Below are 25,456 nucleotides of genomic sequence, written 5' to 3'. Positions count from 1 at the left end.
AAATATTTTTTTAAATATATGAAACAAAACCGGTAAATTTATAAGCCAGAGTACATACATGTAAGCATTTTTATTATATGTAGAATGAGAGAACAAGAGAAAACACACACACAAGAGAAAAGCAAAAATCCAGTGATATTACTTCCTATGATGGTGATATAGATCAGTAGAAAATCTGTACGTAGGCTAATCATTATGGTGATGCAAGTTCAATGATCAGGGCTGTTTGCCCTGATGGAACAGCTCTCCTTTAATGCAGAAAGAAGCTTACCAAGACTTTTGGAGCTTCCAAGGCATACTTCTCATAGAGGATCTCATGGTATACAGGATACTTGTCTTAGCTAAATTAAAACATGTTTTCCCTTCTAAGATTTTTGCACTGCTTAGTCAGAGAATAAGTAAAAAATCTGTACCTCCACTGCTGACTTTAAAAAGTTCACATAAGTTGTTAGGATTTCCAGTTTTGAATTAATATTTCTTTCAATTTTTTTCAGTTCTTCATTCAGGAAGTCAGTTTTGCTAGAAAAAGCTGCCATTTGCTTGGGTTCAAACTCTTCCATGTCTTTGATGATTTCATTAGCTGCTTCCAGTTCATGTGAAGCTTTCTTTCAGGGCATAAACACAGAACAAAATGTATAATGACCACAATGAACTTGTGAATATTGGTAACACATTTGTAATTCTCAGTAGTATTACTTTATTCTGTATAATTCAATTACTTAGTTGAAGAGCTCATAACGTCCATTGTGTGCTGAAATACACCATTTCTTTCCTGTAACATTTTAAACCTAAAAACTATCCATTTAGTTATCAAAATAGCCATTTTAAATGGACAAAAAATAGGAATCTCCATATTCAGATCAAGTAAACCACTTCACAGTGCAAGAATATGGGAACACAGCCATCCAGAATTGATATGCTACCTTGAATAAATGGTACAGCCCAATCGTCTGAACTGATTCCTTACAGCTAAATGCCCCTTAGATGTTTCTCATACCTTTTTTTTTTTTTTTTTTCTTTCTCTAATCACACTCTAGAGTGTGACTCTGGGTCTTCAGAAGTCTACTGCTGTAATTGTTTCAAGGTCTGTCCCTATAGCCCTTTGGTTTATTAATTGACTTCCACCCCTGATTTCACTGTTGAATCAATAATTGTTTCCTTGCTCCAGATTAGTCCTTACCTGCCAAGCTACATTTTCTTGCATGGGGCAAACCTGTTGAAATCAGATTGAGATCAAAAAGTAGGTCATATCTGTTACAGCATCAACTGCTCAAACCCGGAAGAAAGTCACAGTATGTGGTCATGCAGATACACTGGGAGTTACTAATATTTTCCACGGTTCAGCTGGGATTAGAGTTTTCAGCTGTTTTGTTTTAACTCATAGCTTCATTCAAAGAATGAAGGCTTCATTTTACTTGCAACTTTTTCCATTGCATCATACTAACCTAACCATACATAAAGCACATGTACATTTTCCCTTATTGAACATTACCTTGAAATCGTACACCAAAAGAGAACTTCTAGAAAACATTTGTTCTCAACTGCATATGAAGAACGTAAAGAAAGAATGACATCCAGCTTAGGCCAAAGTAAACAGGTTTCAGTCAAACATGAGAAAACTGGGAAACAGGAAATCACTTCGGAAACCAAGATATTCAATACCTATTTAAAATAGATTTTTACAGAATTATTACCTCATAAATTGTAAGACACTGTCTTGTAAGATCCTTTGACAATGGTGTCTCACCTCTTGATAATAAGAATCACTGCATATCTATAATGATTTGCTTATCTACTTCTATATATTTAACTCAAACCACTCAGCATATCTGTTTCTGTCACTCAGCCAAGTGCACAAACTCTAGCATATCACAATCCATAGAAGGAATAGGTAGGTGACAGGTTACTGCTGTCAAGGCAGATAGTACATTGCAAAAGAGATAATACCCTAGACTTACCTCCAAATAACAATTTGACAAAGACAGTAAAAACTATTATACCGTCATGTGCTACAAAAATGGGCTCTTGCTGATCTACTGCAAAGTTGCCTGAAACAAAAGACACCTCCATAGGAGTAATGTGTTTTTTAAGAGCTCCTAAAATATAGGATACAGCTAAAATACATACCGCAATGCTGTTCAGCTTAACCACAACAAAAGCAATTTTGTCAAGAGCACAGAGGGAATGAAAAGTGGAGTGGCTTTAACCCACTTCTAGGTACTACAGCATTGCTAGAGGAACTGGAAAGGCCCTAGATGTGACCTGAAAACAACCTTATCTTTGTACAGAGCTGAGTACTGCAGTGCTTTCATGTAGTGCCTGCATTCCCTACATGACCAATGGATACATCAGATGGTAGCTTTACAGCCCTCTTTGCTGTTCTTCTACCTGGCAACTACTTTTTCAGGAGGAAAATCCCCCCCCCCCTTTTTTTTTCCTTATTCATCTCCTTTATTTGGCATAACAACCACAAGACAAAGGAATAGTTTACTGTGCCTCTATATACACGATATTTAAATTTTGTGCCTCAGGAGGGAGCAGGAATATACATCTGGAGTTGTTCTTTCAAGGGCTGACACTAGAATCTTGAGATAGTGACACTTGGATCCTATAAACATTAGAGTCTTGACGCAGAAACAAATAACACGAGATGAAGAGACAACATGGCCAAGGACTCACTTGCAACGTTATCTGTGTTTTTAAACAGAACTATAGACCTATTTGCTTTCCAAGAATATACAAGAAAACGTTCAGTCCCTCACCCTACTTAGAAGTACATACAGTATGCATTTGTCTTTAAGACTAATTAACATTATTGTGTTTTTTTTTGTTTGTTTGTTTGTTTTACCTTTATTTGACTAGCCAGTTCCAGGTGTTCGTTCAAAATTCTTTCTGACTCAGACAAACAGGAATCAATCTCCAAAGCAACTGCAAGCTTCAGGGTGATTTTTTTAATCGATCGTGATACCTTTATTTGAAAGCATTATTTATGTAGTTAATTTAAACGAGTAGACAGTATAATAAATCATTTTGCAGAGAAAAAAAAAAAGGAAGTAACACTTGGCTGTCACTGTTTAAAATATGTACTTTTTATAATCAGAGAAATTAAGAAATGAGAAGACCAAAGAATAAATTTCTACTATTGCACATTTAACAGGTACAGTCAGAAACTGAAGAAAAAACTCCTGTCTGCTCTCATTTTGCTGAAGTGCTTTTCCTTTATGCTAAGTACTCCATGCTTGTTATTTCAATAAGGCACAGCTGTATTAATATCTAGGTATGTTAATAATGGCATAAGTACTTTCGTGATGCTCCATTCTATGAAAAGACTACACATTCTTTTTTTCAGAAAGTTCATTTAAGGCTTCTCTGCCAAGATAGAAGACCTATTTTCATTTTTCAATACACATACACAATTCCACTTCATTGTCACTGTAAGATGTGACATGAAGTAAATCTCAGGGCAGCTGAATTTAGCACCATGTTCTTTGGGATACTTTGTATTAGCAGAAGATTAGAAATGCTTTGCTTGGTAGGAATATAACAATGAGCACTGTTCCTTGTAATGAAAGATCATGTATTATGACTTAAATCTCCAAAATGTTGTCTAATGGAAGACTGGGAATAAAGTTATTAGAACAAACTGTGCCGAATGAAACCATGTAAATATTAGGGTCTACCTTTTGAGTAAAAATTACCTTCATTATTGTAGCTTTAGCTTAAGAATGATGGTATGCTAGTCACATCATTGCTACAAAACCAAGAGGAGCTATCAGCAAATATACTTTCAACCAAACTCAACAATATTTGCATTGTATTCTAATATTATTAAGGCCTCTTCTGTTGAAAATGTGCTATGGGACCAATGTATTGCAAATTGCCTTCCCATTTGATTCAAAGTAGTTCATTATAAACATCATACAAATATGAAATATCAGATTACATTCTTAATTATTCAGTCATCAAATTTGAGTACTTTTTTTTTTTTTTTCTACACTCTGGGATTTCCTTAGTATGAACTTTGTTAAAAGATTATAAGTTTTTTAATTTGTTTTTAATTCACATATGGAACCTTAATTAGGAGTCATGGGTCTACTTCATCTCTGACAAATTATTAAAAAGTCCACAGTATTACAGAACATTCAAACACTTTAGAAAAGCTGTGATTTCCTTAAAGCATATCTTATTGAATTAAAGGAATTATTTTAGTGAAGAGAATCCACTTTTCTTCAGCCTAACTGAAAAATTTACTGCAGTTCAGCCACCATGCTTATTAACCCTCAATTTTGCCATAATCCTACTTTTATCTGCAGCACAATGAAACAGAAGACAGAAACAGTATAGCAAACCTATATGCAGGTCACAATACTAATTATTCACTTAATTTCCAAAAGAATAACTTATATAATAGCTCATTATCTAAGCAAAGCATTGCTTTATTAAAAGATGGTTGGTAAAATGTTCTCATGGAAACATTTCTCAGAACAGTTTTAGGTTCACTGGTTCTGATAACATTCAGCATTCTAACTAAAACTGTGTGCTCTCTAACAAACCAGTGTTATTTGTAATTTGTGTTATTTGAGTTAAGCTTAATATTCACATAGTTAAACTATGGATATGCAGTGCATTGCTAACATATTAACAAGAAGGCATGTTACAATGTACCATATTTAGATGATCTTCAAGTGAGGTACTCCATTGTTGTTTCTTCAAAGTAAGTTCTTTATAATCTGGACACTGCCTGAGTAATTGATCCACTTTTTTTTGAACATACTCTATGATTTTCTGAATTCCTGTTACCCAAGAGCTAAAATGGAAAAGTGCAACTATTAGCATTTCTCAGTTTTGCTCAGCAATCAGGCTTTTAATGACTTAAAAAACAAAACAACATTTATGATTATTTTTGTAAGTAATTTCACAAGAACTTTAAGCTGTGACACTTACAAGAAAAGTAATCAAGAAAAATATTAACCTGAATGCCAACAAAACTGACAACAAGTAGCACTCAGACATGACATTTCAAAAAAAATCATTTATTGCCAGTTGCGTAAATTAAATTCACTTGTCGTATATCCATATCCACTGAGAAATATTTAATTTTACAAATAGTACCGACGACCTTAGTTGATCTAAAGACTGAGACCACAAGCAGAATGGCCGTAAAAAGAGCAAAATTATACAACATAATTTCTACTTTAAAAAAGAATGTTTTCTTTGGACTTTCAAGTATTTCAGTGTCATTACATTAGGTAGACAACGAATGTCTCATACATTCTAAGTCATTTTTTTTTAAGGATGATGTTTTAAAAGAAGAAAAGATGACAAAACAACTGCTTGTCTTGTAATTTGTAACATTTAATATCAGGAAGAATTCTGTCCTTTTCCGTTCCTCTTGCAATGTGAATATTTTCAGTGTTTTAGCTTACTTGATTCTTTTAGAATCATAGAATGGTTTGAGTTGCAAGGGACGTTGAAGATCATCTAATTCCAACTTTAGCATAGGGTTGTAATGTGCTTTAAGAAGATTTGAAAATAATACAGAAATAAAATCTTATGTCTTCATTTATACTGTGATTTGGCTTTACAATTATGCCACTGAAGTCAATGCACCATCCTTAAACACAGTCCAGCTACTATAAACATCTGTCCTATGGAATAACAGTGTTTTGTTTTCTTTTTTTGTAAAAGTAATTACAGTGAATAAAATAATTTTTTCAGATTCACCCATTTCTCTGCCTTCAAATGGCACCTGCCAATATTTGTCAGGATTTCCAGTCCCAGGGAAGTAGGAAAAGGGAAGTTTGTGAAGGCAGTTAAGGCTATCAGTGAACTGTACAATAAAGGGAACAGAACAGTATCAGGATTTAGTCTTCATAGGAGTCCTGTTTCCTGTACAAATCTTCCTCCTTTGGCCTTAACCGTTCATACAAATCTTGTTGTCCCATTGGGTTAATCACTGAGCTAAGTACTGGCCAGTATTAATGGACAGCATACTAGTTTATACATGACAAGGACAAAGGCCTCTGTTTTCCCTCTTTCAAAACATGAATGTTTCTGGGGGAAATTATTGTTCTGCAATATAAACACTTTAGCACATTTGCAGACAGAACTCATTGCTTCAGCCATAAAGCAATGAAGGCTTATGAGTTGGCTGGAAATATTTGGGATATCTCCCAAAGCTATGGATTGGGGAAAAAAAAAAGAAAAAGAAAAAAAAGAAAAAAAAAGAAACAACAACAAAAAAAGAAACCTTGTCTTCGTGTACAAAAAATTGACTGTGAGTCAGGATCATTGTGGCATTGAAAAGTAGCATTGGGGAGAGCCTAGCCAGCAGGTCACTCCCTTCCATTAAGGGCTTAAGAAGCTGCATCTGGAGGCCAGTTTGAGTCCCCACAGTACAAGAAAGACATAGACAACCTGGAGTAGAACTGAGCTGAACTCAACAGAGGCCACCAAGATGGTTGAGGGTTGGAGCACATGATGTACATTGGCAAGCTGACAAAACTGTGTAGAGTAAAGACAAGAAGGTAGAGAGGTGATCTAAATGTTGTCTTCCATTATCTATGAGGAAGTGGGGTTACACAAAAGGCAGGATCAGAGTCTTTTCACAGGTGTACAGCAAAAGGTCAAGAAGCAATGCTCACAAATTACAGCAAGGAAAATTTTGGCTAGATAAAAGGAAAACACTTTTCATAAGGAAAAGGCATAAGCACTAAAACAGGATGCCCAAGAGGCTGTGAAGTCTGTCCTTGGAGATATTCAAACTCTGGCCCAGAGTAACCTGATCTAAGTTGAACGTTTTAAACAAGAAATTGCACTAAATGATCTCCAAAGTTCCTTGACAATATAAATTATTCCATGATTGTAATCCTTACCTATTGCCCATACCTAGGCATGTAAAGTGTTCCACATGAGGTCTAATGACAGCAAGGCAACATTGAAAAGTCATATTATGTTTGTTTTCTTACAACAGGACTTACATATATATATTTACATATATATATATATATAAATGTCTGCTTGCATCATAAAAATATTATATATATATTTATATAATATATATAAAGATATATATATATCTTTAGAAGCAGAAAAAAAGGTCTAAAAGGGCTGCAGGAAGAGTTTGCAGCTGTTTACATTTTCTTTTACATTTTTTTTCCCAAAGTGTTAACTAAACCACCATTTCTGAACCATGCCCTATTTGACACCACTCTTGAAAGTAGAATGTAGTGTTCCTAAACATTTTTGTTAAATAGACAGGTTTGTATAAATGCCAGCAGTGAGATATGAAAGGTAAGCATGGCTGAAATGGTCATTTAGAACCACACTTAGTTAACTAGTACAGTAGTAAAGCTACAAGTAGATATGGAGAAACACAACAAATATGAAAAATAGAGGGAATACCTGTGAGAATCTGCTTTATTAACTAAAGTTTGCCCTTTTTGCAAAGTACTTGCTGTACAGCTTTTAATTTCTTCCTTTAATTCCTCGTACTTCATTGCCAAGATAGGCAGACTTAAGCCTTCCGAATTAAGGATTCTAAAGTAATTCTCAATACCTTCAAGTGCATCAAGCGCCTGTAAAAAACAAAACAAAACAAAACAAACAAACAAAAAACTGTTGTCAATATTTCTATTTAAAATGCAAGCATAAATTCTTTTACATAAACTGATGGCCAATGGGCAATTAACATTGCCCATTTCTTCAGTTTCCCCATTTCTCAGAACAACAACATTTTAATTTAGGATCTGATACTGATTTTGCAGGTCACAGAAGAAAAGAGGTATAATTCAACAAAAGTTTATGCAAGTATGGGCATGCAAAATCATAATTACTCTGAATTTAAAACTATTCAATTTTCAGAAATAGTCAAACTAATTGGATACTGAAGCAGAACCAAAACAGCAACAGTAATACAATTGACAGTGTTAGCACTCTAAGGTTTGTTGAAGCACAACCAAGGAGCTTCACCATTATTATTTTAATGTTTTAAATATATCAAACAAATTCAACAAGTAAATTATAATTAAATCTATTTTTATTAAAAACATTCTTTGGTTTTGCAGACATGCACTTCTGTTTTCTTATACTTGTTCTCCATTTTTCTTTAACGCAAGAAGGTTCTCGTTCAAACAACAGAAGTGACAACTCCTGCCTTTTAATGCTGAATGAAGGCAACATTTAAATACTCCATTAGTAAAGTTAGTAAATAGTAATTTCAATAAAAATAGAAATGGTCAAATGCACACCGGAAATTATGAACATAAACACAATGCAAGTATTATGCTTTCCAGAGACCTGAAAAGTAGCATCAAAACAACTAATAATCTACTTTGTTCATTTGTTCATTAGATGTAAATAGTCCAAAGGTTCAGATGTGCCCTCAGAATAAATAGAAAATGTGTCTTTTCTGAACTATAGTGATTCAGTTTCAGTGCACCACAGGAGTAGCAGATCCTGTTTTATTCACTCTTACACTTAACAGGAACAGCAGCATACTGAGCAGACACAAGAACTAGTCCTGTCTTCATCAAGTACATTCACAAAGCACAGCCCTGTATTATGAAAAGATGCTACCTTTGCTCTCAAAGCAACAGACCTATAATTCATATAGCTCATTGTTCAAATTAGAAGGGGATTCATTATCAAGGACAGTTTTTGCACTGTTTCCACCTAACCTTGTCTGTTTCTGTATTGTTAATGAGATCAAGAAAGATCAAGATCATTTACTGGAAGAAAAGATCTTTGTCACTTCAAGGGTCTACAAATAATTTCAATGCTAAGTGTTGTTTACATGTTGTTTAATAAAAAAAATACTGAAGGAATATATCATAGGTTAAAAGACACATGGTTAGAGCCCCACCTGGTGCTCAAAACAAAAACCAGTGCAAGCTGTTGGTTGTTTTTTTCAGCATGTATAATAGATATATCAAGTTTGTTGGAGCTATCCCTGGAAGTTATCTGCTTATAAAGTTTCATTAAGTGATCCACAAAGAACATGCCTTAAAAATTACAGAAGACCACTTGGTGTTTGGCCACCTTGAATTAGGAACTTTTCTAACTAGTTTTCTAACTAAAAAGTTTTGGAAAAACATTTGCATAGCTAATACTACTTGCTGTATGTGCCCATGAAGAACAGGTTTATTGTAAAACAGAAATAAAGAGCTTTCACATTTTAAGTCTGGTCATTAATTTTGAGGTCCTGCTTTGCAGTTGAAAATTTTCAAATGTAGCAATAGATTTTCAAGGCTCTGAAGGACTTAAAAAATCAATTGGACTATGGGATATCTTCAGATAGCAGATCCTAAGCACCTAGTATCTCCAAAAAGGGTACAAGTCCTTGTTTCGTGTAACTTCAGTGTAATATGCACTTGGTCCAGCACTGCTGGCTAAACACCTCATGTCTCAAAGGCTTAATGCCCCAAATCAAGGCAACAAAATCAACAAACTGTTTTTAAAAAGAGAGGTCACCAATCTGATAGAGGGTTCCTTGCTTAATCCTTCTACTCTAAATCAGAGTTCATTTAACAAATTGTTGCATATTAATACTAGAAAATAGTTTTGTCGTATATTTGGCAGACATGTTGCACCATCCTCCCCTCCCCAGCATTTTAAATGCTAGAACACCACTGGTGTTCTAACAGTTTGGGGTGAAACTGGAAGTTATCAAGACTTCTCAAGTAGTACTTGAAAGGGGAAAAATTGTCTTATTCAACTTTATTTTCACCTCTGATGAGTTTCTAGACGACAGTACAAGCTAGTGTCAAACTAGCATTTAAAGAGAATTTTGATTTTTATTGTATAAGCACACATCCACTAGAAACTGGATTACAACCATTTTCCTTATACCAAGAGCAACTGGTCAGTGGAGGGGGGGTGAGAGAGCGGCTGTGGTGGAGCTTGGCTGCCCACCTGAGTAAAACCACCACAAACCTGAATCACTGTTTGCAGATGAGGACATCTTTGATGGAAATTACTACCTACACATTATCTTGCTGACCTCAGCGTCAAGCAAGGACCCCAAGTGTGGGCCTTGTCTCATCATTAGCACTGTGATTATGGGAGTTCTGTGTCTTAACTGACTGCTTTTTTATTATGTCATGTATAGAGCATGTACTGTATGGTATGCCCTATATGAGGAATTGTATATTGTTCTTGATTTTCCTCATGTCTGATTATACATTAGCCCCTGTGGAGACCACTGCAAGTAAATATATACCATTTCTGGTATCCAAACTAGCCTGTAATAGTTTGAGTATTATAGAACAGCTTCTGTCTCTTCATACAGCTTGACGATATCATAGCAGAGACAATGACCTTTAAATTCAGATTTTCCCAAACTATGTTTCCCAAATACTTTTTTTGGGAAACTGAGTGTTCTTCTCAATATATATATATTTTTAATGCTTTTTAAAAATACATAGCCATTTTGGATAGAAGTTTCAGAAAAGAGATCATATTAAAGGGTAATCAGATTAGCAATTCTCTATTCAAAATTGTTTAGAAAACTGTTTGCATAATCCCACACCTATCATCCCACAAATGTACACTAATGTTATGATCACATTATTACAAGCTTGGCTTTTTACCAACCTTGCCAGCAGCATTAAAAAAGTTATTGGCCTCTTGTAGCAGGGCTTTCCTTTCTTCCATATGGCAGCACACTTCTTCTTGCAACAGACAGATTTTCTGATTTGTGAGGTTTAGATGTTCTTTTTCTGTATAGTCCTCCGAAAGCAAAATCTTAAGTGCTTCAGCCTCTAATTGTTCCACAGTGGAGTTCCATTCCTGATAGGAAAAATTCCGTTTTAATCAACTACCAGGAGGAAAACAATATACCTACACAAAGATCTTATTAATACTTGAAAACATACATTTTGTTTACAAGCCTGAAATTTATCACTGTTTGAAGCTATTTCTTTTAGGATGAATTCTCAGCAAATTATGTCTTCTTCGTAACAGCTGTCAGTGGTGGCATCCTACATTCCTTTACAAAGTTTCACAGGCAAGATGGCCTGGACAACATAAAAACAAACAAAAAAAACTTTAATGACAAACATCCCCTTAAAACCAACTGTTCATCGAAGAACAAAGTAAAATATTGCCTGGGTAACAGCTGCTTCCATTAAGACAATGTTTGCTGAGAACTGTCTGGTAATCAATTAAACCAGATGACTACCCTTTACAGTGAATTGTGGTATCACCCCTGAAACTATCAGTTGTACATTTGCCCTGATTTCCTGATGGACAAAATACAAGTCCATTCAAAGCCTTACCTGATCTTGAACCTTCCTAGTGGCAGTGACAGACAGAAGGAAAGGTACTTTAGAAAGGAAGACCATAATTTGGAATTCAAGCCACAGAATCAAAAGCATTACTGACACTTAATTGAGGTAGGTCCTTTAAAACCGAGGTGGTTTAAAATGGATTCAGTTGAATCATTACAAGTTTACACACACTTTGTATACATTGCACCAGTTGGAAGCATCTAATCAGAACTGATTGTTTATGTTGACTCCTACTTCTTTTTTCAACTACTCACACTGAACTGACTTATGTTTCTAGTGTGCTGACCCTAGATCCCTAAAATTTAGGGGTTAAGCCTTCATGCACCAAACTTTTTATTTTTTTCCTAAACCTATGGTAAATACTATTACAGTATTCATTCCCATTATCTTTTTTAGGTTATGACTTAACCATATAGACATATCAGACTAGGTAGCTCAAGTGGAAAAGAGTTTTACTTTAAGAGTAATTTCACCTTTTCCTGTCTTACAACTACTGCTTTGGTTTTTAGTCATTTGATTTTGCTGCATTTTTATAGAGAAAATGATAAATTACCGCAACAGTTGCATTATGTACTTTGACCCTGCTGTGTTTGTCAGCACTTTTAATTGGTGTCTTATCATGCTATTCAAAACAAAAGGAGCATCTGCTATTCTGCAATTTCCCATGCCTTAGGTAGCATCTTTTTTCCACATTTTCTGGTAATGAATTAAATGTATTTTGAAATAAGACAAACTTTAAAACATTCATTTAGCATTTCCTTCCACAGAATTGTATCAAATGTCTGGTAACTCAGACAGAAAAAATCTAAAAGATATGAGAGCATTTTTTCCATGCAAACTCTCTAAGGTGTGCACAAAGAAATTGCACTTTTTTCCAAGAAAACCCTCTAATTCTATATAAGTATTCCTTAAGAACCTGAACCAAACACCTCTATTTTCCTAGAGAAATAAAGAGAGATTAATTGGGGACACAATGAAAGCAAATTATTATTGTTATTTTTGAAATATTTTCATTTTGTCTGTTACTGACAAACAGCTGTAGCAAACTCCTTTTTTTTTTTTTTTTTAATATTAATTTGAAACAAAAAATAATGACCACTTATGAATTCTGGATGCAAAAATTTTCAGTCTGCACTTCTAATCAAGTGAAATCATACACTATTCCTTAATGCACAACTCCCCTTTCACAAAATTCTTTGTCTCTCTGCTCTAAGTAATGTTGAGCAAGAATAAGGCTTTTGAGGTTAATTATAGTCTAATGTGCTATTTTTATTCCTGTTTACCTTAAGTGTCTATGTTGGAAATAGCATAGGATCTCTCTCCATACACACAACTTTAATTGACCTAGTTATGAGCAAATCATGCTAAATTGGACCCCTGACATACAGCTGTATCAGCACCACAATATCAGCACCACATTCCAGCACATGTGACTGGAACGAGCGGTACCAAATGTATTCTGAGGTCATATTAGAAAAAGCTTTGTTTACATTAAAACATAATGAGAATTGGAAAACATTACAGTTGGAAGCTTTTAACTGGGATGAATAGACTGAAAAAAGGCCAGGAAAGTGCAGTTGGATATGTGCATCCTCATTTCTTATACTATTCATATCATAATTAATAATATTTTATGCAAGAATGAAAAGGGCGTATTTTAATGCAACAAAAAGGGCAATTTTCTAGAGTTAGCTTAGAAGCAGATAAAGAAAAAGAGAAAAAAGTTCTGAATTGTTTCAGTGTATTGCAATGTGTAAATCATCATTACAGCAGGCAAGACTAATTGTAAGAAATTGACTCAACTTGTAGAGTTGCAAGAGGATTTCACTGTAAAAACATTCACAAATCCATTGGGTATATATTACCCAATAGCAGTTTTCAAATAATCTTGAAGCAAAGGTTAAACTGTCTCTTTAATACTCAGCCAAACTTCTTTCATAACCTTTCTCACACACATATTAAAAACAAAATAAAACAACATAATTTATTGCAATAATTTATAGTTTTTTTTTTTTTTTTTTTAAAAGAAGTATGGAAATGACAACCTTTCACACTCTTAAAATATTTTGATCTCTCTAAAAGCTATTTCATCACCACTCAAAACCAGTTCAACTTTCTATAAAATAGCTGGAGAATTTCTAGTATTTCCAGCTTTCTATTTGCAAGGAAAGATTTCTACACATAAAAAGCCTATACTTCCTGTCAATAAGGACATACAAACTCAGCAGAAAAATCTTTGTTCTTTCTGTACTTCATCATCCAACATGTTAAATTTGTAACAGTCTGCTTGTCAGCGCTAAAATATTTGTTACTCATTTCCCCTGTAAAGAACACAAAGGCTACTATTACTTTGACTTTTTTTTTTTTTTTGACAAGAAACGTGCGTGAATTCCTCTGACCTACTGAGGCGGCAAAGCACTATATGTGCCTATATTCAATGTGTCTCCTTAGCTTATATCACTATTCCCTTTTTTTCCTCACAGTAGTAAGCCTTTTAAACATTTTGTTTCACTAGTCCATCTGAGAAAAAACAAAAAAAAAGAGCTCTTCCGCTCTTCCTAGGTTATTTGATTGATCAGGTATTTTTCAAGAGGGTTATAACTGATGGATGAAATGTCAAAAAACATAGTTCATAACAGTGATGGCGATACTGAATTTTGCCATTAAGAACTATTCTGAAACATTGGTTTCAGGATAGAGCATGTTAATACCTATGATGGCTATGACAGACTCAATAACCATGCAGATACAGGAAAGAATTGCTCTCCAAATAATCTTTATTAAAAGGGGGACTGATTCTAGCACTCTTTACTCCTTTATCTCTAAAGCTATTTGGCCACAAAGCACTGCTAGTGGTTCTTTCCTACCATGTCAAGCAACCCACAGAGCTGTGACAGAAAGTTGTTAATTAGTGCCAGCATAGTCCCACTGAAATATGAATTCCAGGCATGAACTCAGAAAGAACTAGAATCACTCTTCCTTCAATCTGTCTCTCCTCTATTCTCAAATCTTACTTGGTGTGGGAGTGTATTGGGGGCCTATTTAATGTTTGTGAGGGTGGCATTGTATTGTTTTGTTTTTCCTCCTTTTATGAATCATTGTTTTTGCTCTTGATTATTGCACAAGATAGCGCTAATGTTCAATGGTTTCACCTCTCAACAAGGTAAAGAGAAGATACCAACTTAAGAATGTAATAAACCATTCTCCTATCTTCTGTCAGCCCAGTCACACAAATAAAGGTCTAAATCCTTTCTAGTCTTGCCTCTGAGCAATTTAAACAAATCATGTGCCCTGACAATCTTAATGCAAAAATACATGCAAGTAAACGAAAGCGTATTTTCTGTTTTAAACTGTTCACAACACAGTTTCAATTCTTTCCATTATCTTACTCCCTATGGGAACACTTAACACTTGTCTATATGACAGCAACTTTTCACCACACTCTCAAAACTACAGTATACATATGAAATGTTACTTGAAAAGATGCATTTATACCACTGTAAGACCTAATACAGAAATCTGAAAATTTATTTTATCAGTCCTTATTATTTCTGATAGAATGTTATTAGAAATCGTAGTGGCCATTCAGACAGTATGGGAAAGACACTAATCAACATTATTGCAGTAGGGTAAATAAAATATTTTAAAGCTACTAATTGCTTTTTGGAAACATTCACAGTTTATGGAATCAGGGAATTAGCCATAAATTACAACAGACATCAGCTATGCTCTAAGCAATCACCAAGCCACAGAAAGCATGTAATTAATTAATTGGCCAAGTATTGTGTAAGGTCCTCCTCAGAGTTATGCCTGCAAATAAACTGAGAAGTTCTTCACAACTGTTTTCATATTTGCTCACATGAACTGATAAAACAGTTAGCTGTTTGATCTAATAAAACTTCTGAAGGCTTCTGGAAACTACATTTCACTCAGAAATTAATGTAGAATATTAACAATTTACTTCTTAATTAGCTTATAAGATGCTAAAGGGATTCCTGAAGGGAGGGCAATTCTAACTGTAGTTTTTGTGTTACCAGAAAAATCTGATATTGTGTTTTTGCTATTACTTAAGAGATTGCTTTCAATATATATACAGCAAAAGTTGTCTGCTTTTACCTTGACAAGATGTTGAAGAATCAGAGGTAATAAAATTACGCAGTAAAATTGTAGAAGAGGAATTTTAAAGCACTAATTCAGTTCATTATCTTAATAGTTTTATAAAGAAACTTTTAGTTTCTGCTCCTAGATTTTCCAAACAACATGGAATCGTACCATACTTATGTAATTTTTTGTGTGCTTTTTATTTTTTCTCCTGCTTTGCTTGTGCAAGCATTACAGCAGAATTTAGTTTTTCAAACACAAACTTCTCTAAATTAAGAAAATCTGTTTTCTGACATGCTGTATTTGTTCCTATAGGAATAGTCTTTGGATGAAAACAGGCTGTGTGGTCACATGAGTTCTCCAAACACAACTGTTAGAAATGATATCATGATGATTTATCTTGACCCAGCAACAGCACCTACCTGATGAGAACACAATTGAGCACCTAAAGAAATGTTCTAAATTATATGCAATTTACATTAAACAAATATTTTTTTGATATCAACATTTTCTTAGATACCATCTTGCTTTTATGAGCCATGGTAAAAGATTTATTCTCTAGAAAACTGCTACTCACATTGAAAATAAAATTGCAATTACTTTTGCACCTAATAAATAAATTGATATGCACCTGTTTCAATCACATATGCAGTTCAGTAAGAATGGATTATGGTAGTAGTGGCAGGCTTTTTATGTTCTATCAAAATTTTAATTTTGATACATTTTATTAAATTGTTTTTCTTTAGTATTTGCAATGTTGTTTAATACATAAACTACCAATCTAGAAAATTGCCACTACATTGAAAAACAAATTAAACAGCATAAAGGATTACTTTTCCTTTGCCTTGTAAATAGCTTTTAAAGTTTTAAACATGAAAAATACCGTCAAACATGAAAGTTTTTGTTAAAAGAAGTAAAATGAAAAAAAAAACAAAAACACACTAATTCAGACAAATATATACCACACATACACATACCGAGTGTATTAAACTCATATATTAAACTCATAAGTTCATATTTTGATATTTATTTTTAAAGCTACTTCACTATTCAGTTATCATATTTCTTACTTTCACTTTGACTTCCATTTCTTTATGCTCTTGAAGTAATTCTTCATTTTCCAATAAAGACGAGCCTAGGTTTTGCTTGTGTACATAATCTCTGATGTTCTTCTTGTACCAAGATGTTACCTACATAAATAATATGAAGAATTCTCAGTCGATGAAAACTTGAAAAATACCTGTCCATTCTTTGAATATGTACAAGATGGTTTCATCTAAAAAAGCTGCCCTAATTTTCATTCTTTTTTCATTCCTAATGTTGATACTTTTATTCAAATGTTTGCATTAGTACTAATATTAGTACTAATATTAGTACTATATTAGTACTATTAGTTAATAAATACAGAATAAAAGGATTGTGATCAAAATAAACACATACTGGAATATATATATAACAAGACAGCTTTAATAGCTTTCAAAATGAAAAAAAACCTACATCTCACAGATGTGGACTTTAACAAATGTCTATATGTCACTTTCATTAGTCAAACTGTTGTAAACTGCACAGAATGACTTACATTTATTTCTACTTGATTAATTTTATGTACCTCTCACTTTCATTGTAAACTGCACATGGCAGGAATTCCTGAGTGGAGCTTTGTATTTTAAAATAGTAGTATCAAGTAGACTTCTTTCAACCTTTTCAAAGTCTGGAAAATCACCACCATAATTAAATAATTAATAGCATACTCAGAATTACTTTGTACTGCAGGTACTACGTATTTTTAAAGCACGCTCCAGATTTTTTTCCTAACTGTTCATGTAGAAGCTATTTTAAATAAATAGAAAGGATTCTAAGAGTGAAAAAACCTTAAAACTGAAAATGCTTCCAACACATCTAAAAAATAAAAAACAAAAAACTGAGCAAATTATCAAATTACTCAACAGAGCCTGGAAGGTAAACAATTTATGTTGCTGCTAAGCCTTCAATTTCTTGAGCATATCCTCCAGATGTGTATTTACTGACTTTTTTTTTTTTTTTTTTTTTTTCTGGAAACAATTTTTCACAGAACAGGGGGAGAAAACAGGATAAAAAAGCTCTTCAATCGAAATAAAGGTATCAACTTACCTGTTACCATCACTGGCAAAACAGACTCAACATCAGGAAAATTCATTTAATTTGTTGCCAGTTGCAGATTTAGATGGTGGATTTGGATTTCTCCAGGCTCAACCTCACTCCTTCAGTCCCAATTCTTCTACATCTCTACCCTCACAAAGCAGCACAGGGGGGCCAGGGCGTTACAGTCCGTACATAACAGCTTTTCTGTGCTGCAGCTTCCTCCTCCCACTTTTATCCTCCTCCAGCATGGGATCTCCAGGGGCTGCAGTTCCTGTCAGGATACCCTGCTCCAAAATGGGCTCTCTGTGGCCACACTTCTGTCAGGGATCACTCAATTGACACACCTTCTCCACAGTTTGGGTAGCTACTCCTAGATTGCTTCTCTCCATGGGCTGCAGGTGTCCTTCTGAGACACCTGCGGGACCACCTCCTTCTTCTCCTCCTCCTCCTTCTTCACTGACCTTGGTATTCACAGGGCTGTTCCTCACAGGTTTTTGCCCCACCCTCACTCTTCACCCTGCTGGTGCAGCCCTTTTTCCTTTCTCAACTGTGCTTTCACTGAGGCACCAACAGCTTCACTAAAGGAGAGCTCAGCCAAGTTCTGCCACGGCACCCTTGGAACTTGCTGAAAGTGGCTGTGTCTGGCACAGAGCCACCCCGGCTCTCCCCACAGTGGCTGCCCTGCAGCCACTGGCTTCCAGACTCAGTACACTTGTGAAACTGGGGGTATTTTAAGGAGGGGAATTCTTACACGTGTTAATTCAAAGCTTATACACACATATACTGTCCCATGCCATGCTGAAGCTCTTGTACAGTCAGACACTGTGTGAGACTGATAATACACTAGTGAACGGAAATTAAGTAACACACTTTTCTTTCTAAAAATTATTCACATCAGGAAAAACTTTGTTTTTCACTCCCTTTCTTCCAGTATGTATTAAAGCACACATGTATACACAACATAAATTAAGTCTGACACCTTAATTCAGGAAGTTTGAACTTGAGCAGCTTGTAAAATATATTCTGACATAGTAATGCTGAACTGCAAGCATCATGTTTTCTTGTGGATGAGCTATTCTCAAATTAATTTCTCTACTATATTCACAATTAATTGACTACTGTTAAATACCTTTTTTTTTTTTTAAATGTATTTTTTACTTGCAGTGCCAGTTGTGTGCATTTCTCTACCAACAGGTGATTTTCCCTAGCTATGAATTTATCTGTGTTTTCATATTGCTTTTATCTATTAGTGTATTTGAGTGGCTGATGCTTGAGTTACTACTTTGAGTTTCAAATAATACTTTTCTCATCAGGATCTGAAGACATTGTCAATACAATGTGCAATACAGTACAGATCCAGGGGACATTTAAGTCCCTCTCTTCAGAACTACACTACCTAAACCCTTCCCTAATCTTTAATGCATTCATCTTCACAATATTGCTAGTGAAACATCGTTGTTTAATTTCATATATTAACTTCATAACAAATTAGGGCAGAAATGAACCACAGACATTTTAAAAGAAAAATGCAGCACTTCAATTTAAAATTATCAAGTACAGACTTACAAAGAAGAGAAGTAATAAAATGTAATGTGAGGAGATTGGCAGGGAGGAAATATCACTACTGCAGCATCCAAGAACTTGTAACGCCAAATTTGAGGAGGATGAGGAAACAACACCAAAAAACAACCAACCAACCACCCACGCACCACTACTAAATGTGATGTATACCAGTCAAGAAAAGCATTTCAAGTCCATATATATTGCAACAGTCCTTCTCATTTGTGAAGTTTCTTATTTGTGTACACAGAAGCATTGTGTGCTTTTTCTTTGTCCTTTTTTTTTTTTAAAGGACTTTCTGTTTAGACAATATTCCCAAATGCAGAAAATACTTAGAATATTAACTCATAAGAGTAATAATTTCAGTTTTGAAGGGAATGTTTGCAACTGTGAAATATTAAGACCAAATAACCCATGTAGGTGCATGATACTTTATTAGGAATGCCTATATTCTCTGGAAAGATTATGTCTCACCAACAAGGGGATTCATTTGGTAGGATGTCAGAAATTCATTTTGTTTAAAGGTGTTGGTTTTTTTTGGTTCTTTGTAGAATGAAAGTCTAGGAACCATATGAAGTTGGCACACATATATAAAAATAGTAAGAGGAACTAAATTACCACTTTAAGAAAAAACAGCACTGGGGATCAGACATTTGGAAATACAAAAGGGGAGAAGTCTTGACCATAACAAAGGCAATGGAAAAACTACAGCTAAATTCACTGGTGCCATGATTTCACCACTAGCAGCTAGCAGAGAAGTAGCCTTAATTTGAATTGACTATAGAATTTGGAATAACGTAACTATATTCAGGTCTACATGACAGCACTCATTGTAAAATGTAATTTTTGATATTTATGAAAAAAGGCTTTTGCAGAATGTGCTGGAATCATATGTGAACTCTAAAGTTCACAGATGAACTTCATACAACATCTTAATGATTCAAATAGTTCTAAACATTAAAAGACAATGGTTATATTTGCCTCCAAATTGTCCAAGCTAAACTTGATGCTTTCATTCTAGCTATTGAAGCACCACAATGCTGGGCACAGCTATCAGAAAAAATCAGCAAAGAGCACACCGCCAGCAGATGTAGGCCATGTTTAGATGATTCTCTACAGCAGTGTTGGTGCATTAAATACTGCTGCAGATTTCTTCTCATGTATGTGCACGTTCACGTATGTATTTCCAGATCATATTTACTAGATGTTAGAATGCAAATATCAATTTTTCATAATGGAAATTTGGTTTCAAGTAAAGAAACGGCAGAACCTTTCTATATCCTGACATATATAAATACTTGTAGTCAAGATCATAAACCTATTTATTATGCAAAGATTAAAAGGGAAGAATACCCTGAATAATTCACCAAGATAAAGATACCTTACTTTTTTTTTTTTTTTTTTTTTCTTTTTTTTAGTCAAACTGCATTTAATGAAAAGAAAATAAAAAAGAAGTTGTGACTTACACCAAGATAGTTTGTTTCCTATATATCTGTCTGGACAGTCAATACGGGTGTACTAAACTGTACTCTGAATTTTACTCAGCTCTTATGTCTGCCCTTGATGCTACCAAGGACCAGAAATAATTTTAACTGTCTCATATATGCATGACTGAAAGAAAAAAAAATACATTCATAAATCTACTTCCAAAGATAATTAATTATGCACAAAATAGTCTAATCTGCCTTTGATTTTCATTAATGAGATTATCAGAAAATAGTATGCTGACACTTCCAAAAAGAAAGGTTAGACACCCTTCTCTAAAGGTATAATAAGTACACTTACACATATGAAAATACTGATAAAGAAACATGTTGCAATCATCTTATCATCACATTCCAATTAGAGATCAAAGGAAGGTGCTGCATTTTTAAACTTTAAACTTAAACTTTACAGCTTTTTTTAAAGAAAACAAACAAACAAACAAACAAACAACAACAACAACGAAAAACCATCTGCATTAGTAATTGTGCATAGCAAAACAGAGGAGCAAAAACCCACTCGTATCCTGCACAGCAGAGCTCATCTCCAGTACACCACTTCCTCTGTATCCCCTGAACTCTCATTAACATCAGTGGGAGTTCAATATGCTCTTCTTACATATGTAGCAACATTTGACATCAGTCGGAGTTCAGTCCTGTACAGAGACTAAAATATTAGATTTCAGATCTGCTGAGAGGCTTTGAGAATTGAATTTGTCAGCACAGAAATATATGCATAATGTCTTAGAGACCAGAGGGAGACATTTTACATAAAGTCTCTAAAAGTTAATTTTCCAGTGTTTGTATTTAAATATGAATATATTACTTGTAAATGATGCAGACATTATACCAGGCTTGATTGTTAATGAATCATGATTGAATGGCTAAGCACAAGTATATTCTAAAAAGCATGATTCTAAAAACTATTTCAATTTGTCACTCCTTCTGTATACCAGCTTCAAACTGGATGCAGGTATGAGCTAACAGGTAGTTAAATACTAGCCCCTCTTTCCAGATAACCAGAAAACTTGCCAGTACATAACTGTTTTTATTCTTACTCTTTGTGATACAAGCACCTACCTGAAAGGAAAAGGAAGCATACACACATAACTCACTGCACAGCATTTTCAATTATCCTTAAATTAGGGTCAGTCTGGTTGCTCCCAAATACCTATCTGGTTATCTACCTGCTGTTTGGTTACTCCCAAGTATTTAGCCCTTGCACAATGAGGACAGGTAGAAATCTTTGGCAAAATTTATGAAGTTGTGTGGCCTTTACCATCTCAGGTAATGTGAATTGTTTTTGAGAAGTGTGCTTGAGTCAAAAAAAAAAAACACAAACACATATTTCTCTCTTACTCTTCAATAGCAAAAATGCTTCCATTTGAGCGTTCCTCTATATTTGAATACTATGTGACAACACAGGGATTATGAAGTAATTGTAGTTATATCTAATACTTTTTAATCAAAGGATTTTTTTTTAATCCTAGATGAAAAACAACACAGTTCCAATCTACTGAGTTAGACTGATACTGACAGTTCAATTCTTGCTGTTTTAAATTTATTAGAATTCACTAAACTTAAGATCTTTCTTTTATGCGATAGCTATGTGGTAATACTGGAAAAAAAAAAAGTGCCGTGAAAAACAGTAACAGCAATATGCATCTCTAAGCAGGCACTAGATATTTTTTTAATGATTTGTGCAGAAATTGATAAAGCCTCCTATACTGTCATTCATTTTTCATTATTTCCATGTAAGCATATAATATTAAGGGCTTTTTTTTCAGCTATTTTATAATTAGATATTGAGATTAGGGCATTTGCATAGAGACCACACTATTTTTATCTGTTCTATCTAATCATTAAATAATTCTTGCTCTGTTTCTTGCAGCTACTGCTATTGAGTGCTCCAGAAATAAGGCTGTCAGTTTGCTTGCGTACCTTAACAATTATGTTGTCTCTATGCAAAACTGCAAGTAGTTTTTTTTTGTTGAGTAAGGTGCTTCTCAGTTTAAGCAACCTCACATGCAGAGCAGGTGCCTACAGAATGAATTATGGTTCATAGATTGGCATTTTCCACTGATAGAATGGGGAACTATTTTGGAGGCAAGGAATGAATACAGAGGCATTACAATCAGAACTGTACTGTTTGTGGTCCATACAAAATTTTAACCTATTAACAAAACACTTAAAATAACTCAGCTTTAATCTTATTAGACTTCGGCAGTTAAATTTGCATATGTTCCCCCTTCTCAGAGCACGCTTTCTATCCAAAGACATGGCGGCAGAGCAGGACTCTCCCTGTATCTTTTCTCTGGTGAAGTCTGTGGTGTCTCTCCATAAAAATGACACACAAGAGTCTGCTGTTGCAGAAGTTCATCAAATAATGCACACCACAAACAGAGAAAAGTTATCTGATCTGAACACTGGGAGATGAAGAGTGAAAAGGAAAAGGGCAGTAGGACTGGAGAGAGGAAAAGAAAGAGTAAGATTCAGATATACCTAGGCTTTGAAAGGAAGGTACAAAAGCAAGATGTATTTGAGAGATTCAATAAGAGATGGGAGGTAAGCTGGGAGAAAGAAGAAAAAGAGATTGCAGGCATGTAAAACCTTTAAACTATACAGAAACCTTACAATACAGAACAATACAGAAAAGACTTCTGATTTGACTCCAAGAACACAATAATCAGTCAGACTTTTAGTCACATGAATTTGCTAACTACACTATATCTTCTCTTTAACTGACTGGTCCAAAAACAGCCTTCTGCAGCTATCATTGCTATTATCAGTTGCTGTTATAGCTCATTTAGTTAGAGAGTGTTCTGGGAATCCGATTTGAAGGGAATCTGGTTTGGTTTGAAGCACCACATTTGATAATTTAGAGAAGGATATATTTTTCAGAAATAATACAGAAGAAACTTACACTATGTAAATATTGCTTTGAAGGCATTAAACATATTAAAATAAATTATGAGGATGTTATATATAAAGTCAAATATTCAAGTTAGGATCTCACAGAAAAAAAAAAAAAAAAAAAAAAAAAAGAGCCAGGGATGTTACCCTAATAAATATACTTAAGCTCCTTTTCTACAATACTTTACTGTGAAACAGTCCTTGATTTTTTTTATTGTTTTATTTTATTTTATTTATTTATTTTTTTTAAACTGTGGCTTTCCTTACTATTATGTCTTACCTTGTTCTCTTGTTGATGCCACAAAAAAATTTGCAGAACCTGCTCCAGTCCTTGACGCTGATGTTTAAGAAATCTGTCCAGTTGCCGCCGCCTGTCTTGTAGCAGTTCAAGGAGACTGTCAATTTTCAAGCAGCTGCTATGGGCTCCCTGAATTAGCTCAGGATTTGCATTTGGCCCTTCACATTTGAATCCTTCTATAAATTCAGTTAGTTCTTGGCTTTTGTTTAGAAGTGTAAGCGACTTTTCCAAGAGCTCTGTAAGAAAAGAATTTCACAAGGAAAAAATAATAATTTGTAAATCTAATACCATTTTTCAAATGTTACTCAAATATTTTTAAAATGGCATACCTATTAACATACACAAGCATAATACATTTTCATTTAACACAAGAAAAAACTGCTAGAGAGTTAAATTCTTTCAACAGCATATTAGAAAAAAATATCATATTTGTTCTGAGATATTTTTCAAAAAATTACTCAGGGGAAAACAAAAACTATCCAAGGAGTCAGCACACACTCACACCGCCAGGAGCAGAATATTGTTTGTACCTTTTGTGTGTTGCTCTTGTTGCAGAAGGAGTTCTTTCAAAGTGTCAATATTGTCAAATTCTTGAGCATTTTTTAAGAAATCTTCAACTTGGTCAATTTTAACAGCAAACTGCATTAGGAAAACAAAGGGTGGGAGGAAATGCAATATAACTGTATTTTACAGAACTCAATCCTCATTTCCGTATTATAGGGCAAAATCATTAGAATTTGTAAGTTCTTGAAAAAAAGCATTCTTAATGACTGATAGATATAGTTTTTCAGTGCATCTTCTTTTGAGGTTTGCATTGACTAAGAGGACCCAAAATTCAGTTGTAACACTCTGAAACTACAGTTTCAGTTGATGTCAATCATCTTTTTAATATAGACTTCAAACACACTGCAAAGATAGTCTTAACGGAAATATCTGATAGTTTTAAAACTTTCAGTAAAATCTCATTTAACAGGAATTAAACATTTAACTTAGATCTCCTTCCCAGAAATTATTTCCCATGTTACCCAGAAATTATTTCCCACGTTAATATGTTGATGGAAAGAAACATTTGAGGGAAACATCAGACAGATACAATCTTCAAAGCAATATTTTTAAGGTAGTAATAAGTAGAAAATTTAAGCTATATTATGGTAAACATATTAATTGCCTGTATTGGGAAGCAGCATCTCTGTAATGAAGCCTAAAGTTAGGTTACTCCTTACAAATCATTCTGCCATAGGTTTCATATTTTAAATATTTTAACATGCTATGTTTCTTGGAGCAGGTCTGGTAATCTGCTAAGGTAGTTAAAAATAGGATTGAAATTCTTCAACTTGCACCTTTGTAGGCACAACTCAAAGTGTGTAGGCACAACTCCAAGTATGAGTACCTCAGAGCCTAGGCACATATAATGTATCTTAGTTAACCTTTATAATTCTATTGCTTCATTTCAAGAATGAAGAAACCAATAGAGTTCATATTTGCATTTCACTGTAATAAAAGATGTTGAAACCTATGATGAAATTAAGGAAGATGAACACCTGTCTGCTTATTCTCCCTTTTCTATTTTTCCAGATTTCCTTCCCTTTTGCTCTAAAAGAAACGTATTATTTATCAACATTTGGGATTTGATTTCTGATTTTCGTTAAAGAGAATTCTTGAGGTAATGTTTGTGTTCTATCACAATAAAACAA

The 25,456-nt window shown here is 34.2% G+C and overlaps 1 protein-coding gene across 1 annotated transcript in view; it reads right to left on the bottom strand.

The window, feature by feature from the left end:
• CCDC141 (coiled-coil domain containing 141) overlaps window positions 1-25,456 on the bottom strand; it is an 80,985-nt gene that overhangs the window by 40,573 nt on the left and 14,956 nt on the right. Inside the window, 8 exon segments of the mRNA XM_082763261.1 lie at window positions 414-605; window positions 2,849-2,968; window positions 4,666-4,807; window positions 7,405-7,577; window positions 10,594-10,788; window positions 16,460-16,579; window positions 23,745-23,998; window positions 24,293-24,401. Of these exon segments, the coding sequence (XP_082619387.1) occupies window positions 414-605; window positions 2,849-2,968; window positions 4,666-4,807; window positions 7,405-7,577; window positions 10,594-10,788; window positions 16,460-16,579; window positions 23,745-23,998; window positions 24,293-24,401 (1,305 nt within the window).

This window comes from Aythya marila, assembly GCF_965140915.1.
Source record: "Aythya marila genome assembly, chromosome: 6".
Lineage (NCBI taxonomy): Eukaryota > Metazoa > Chordata > Aves > Anseriformes > Anatidae > Aythya > Aythya marila.
Note: the sequence above shows the minus strand (reverse complement) of the source record. Positions and strands in the feature narration are given on the sequence as shown.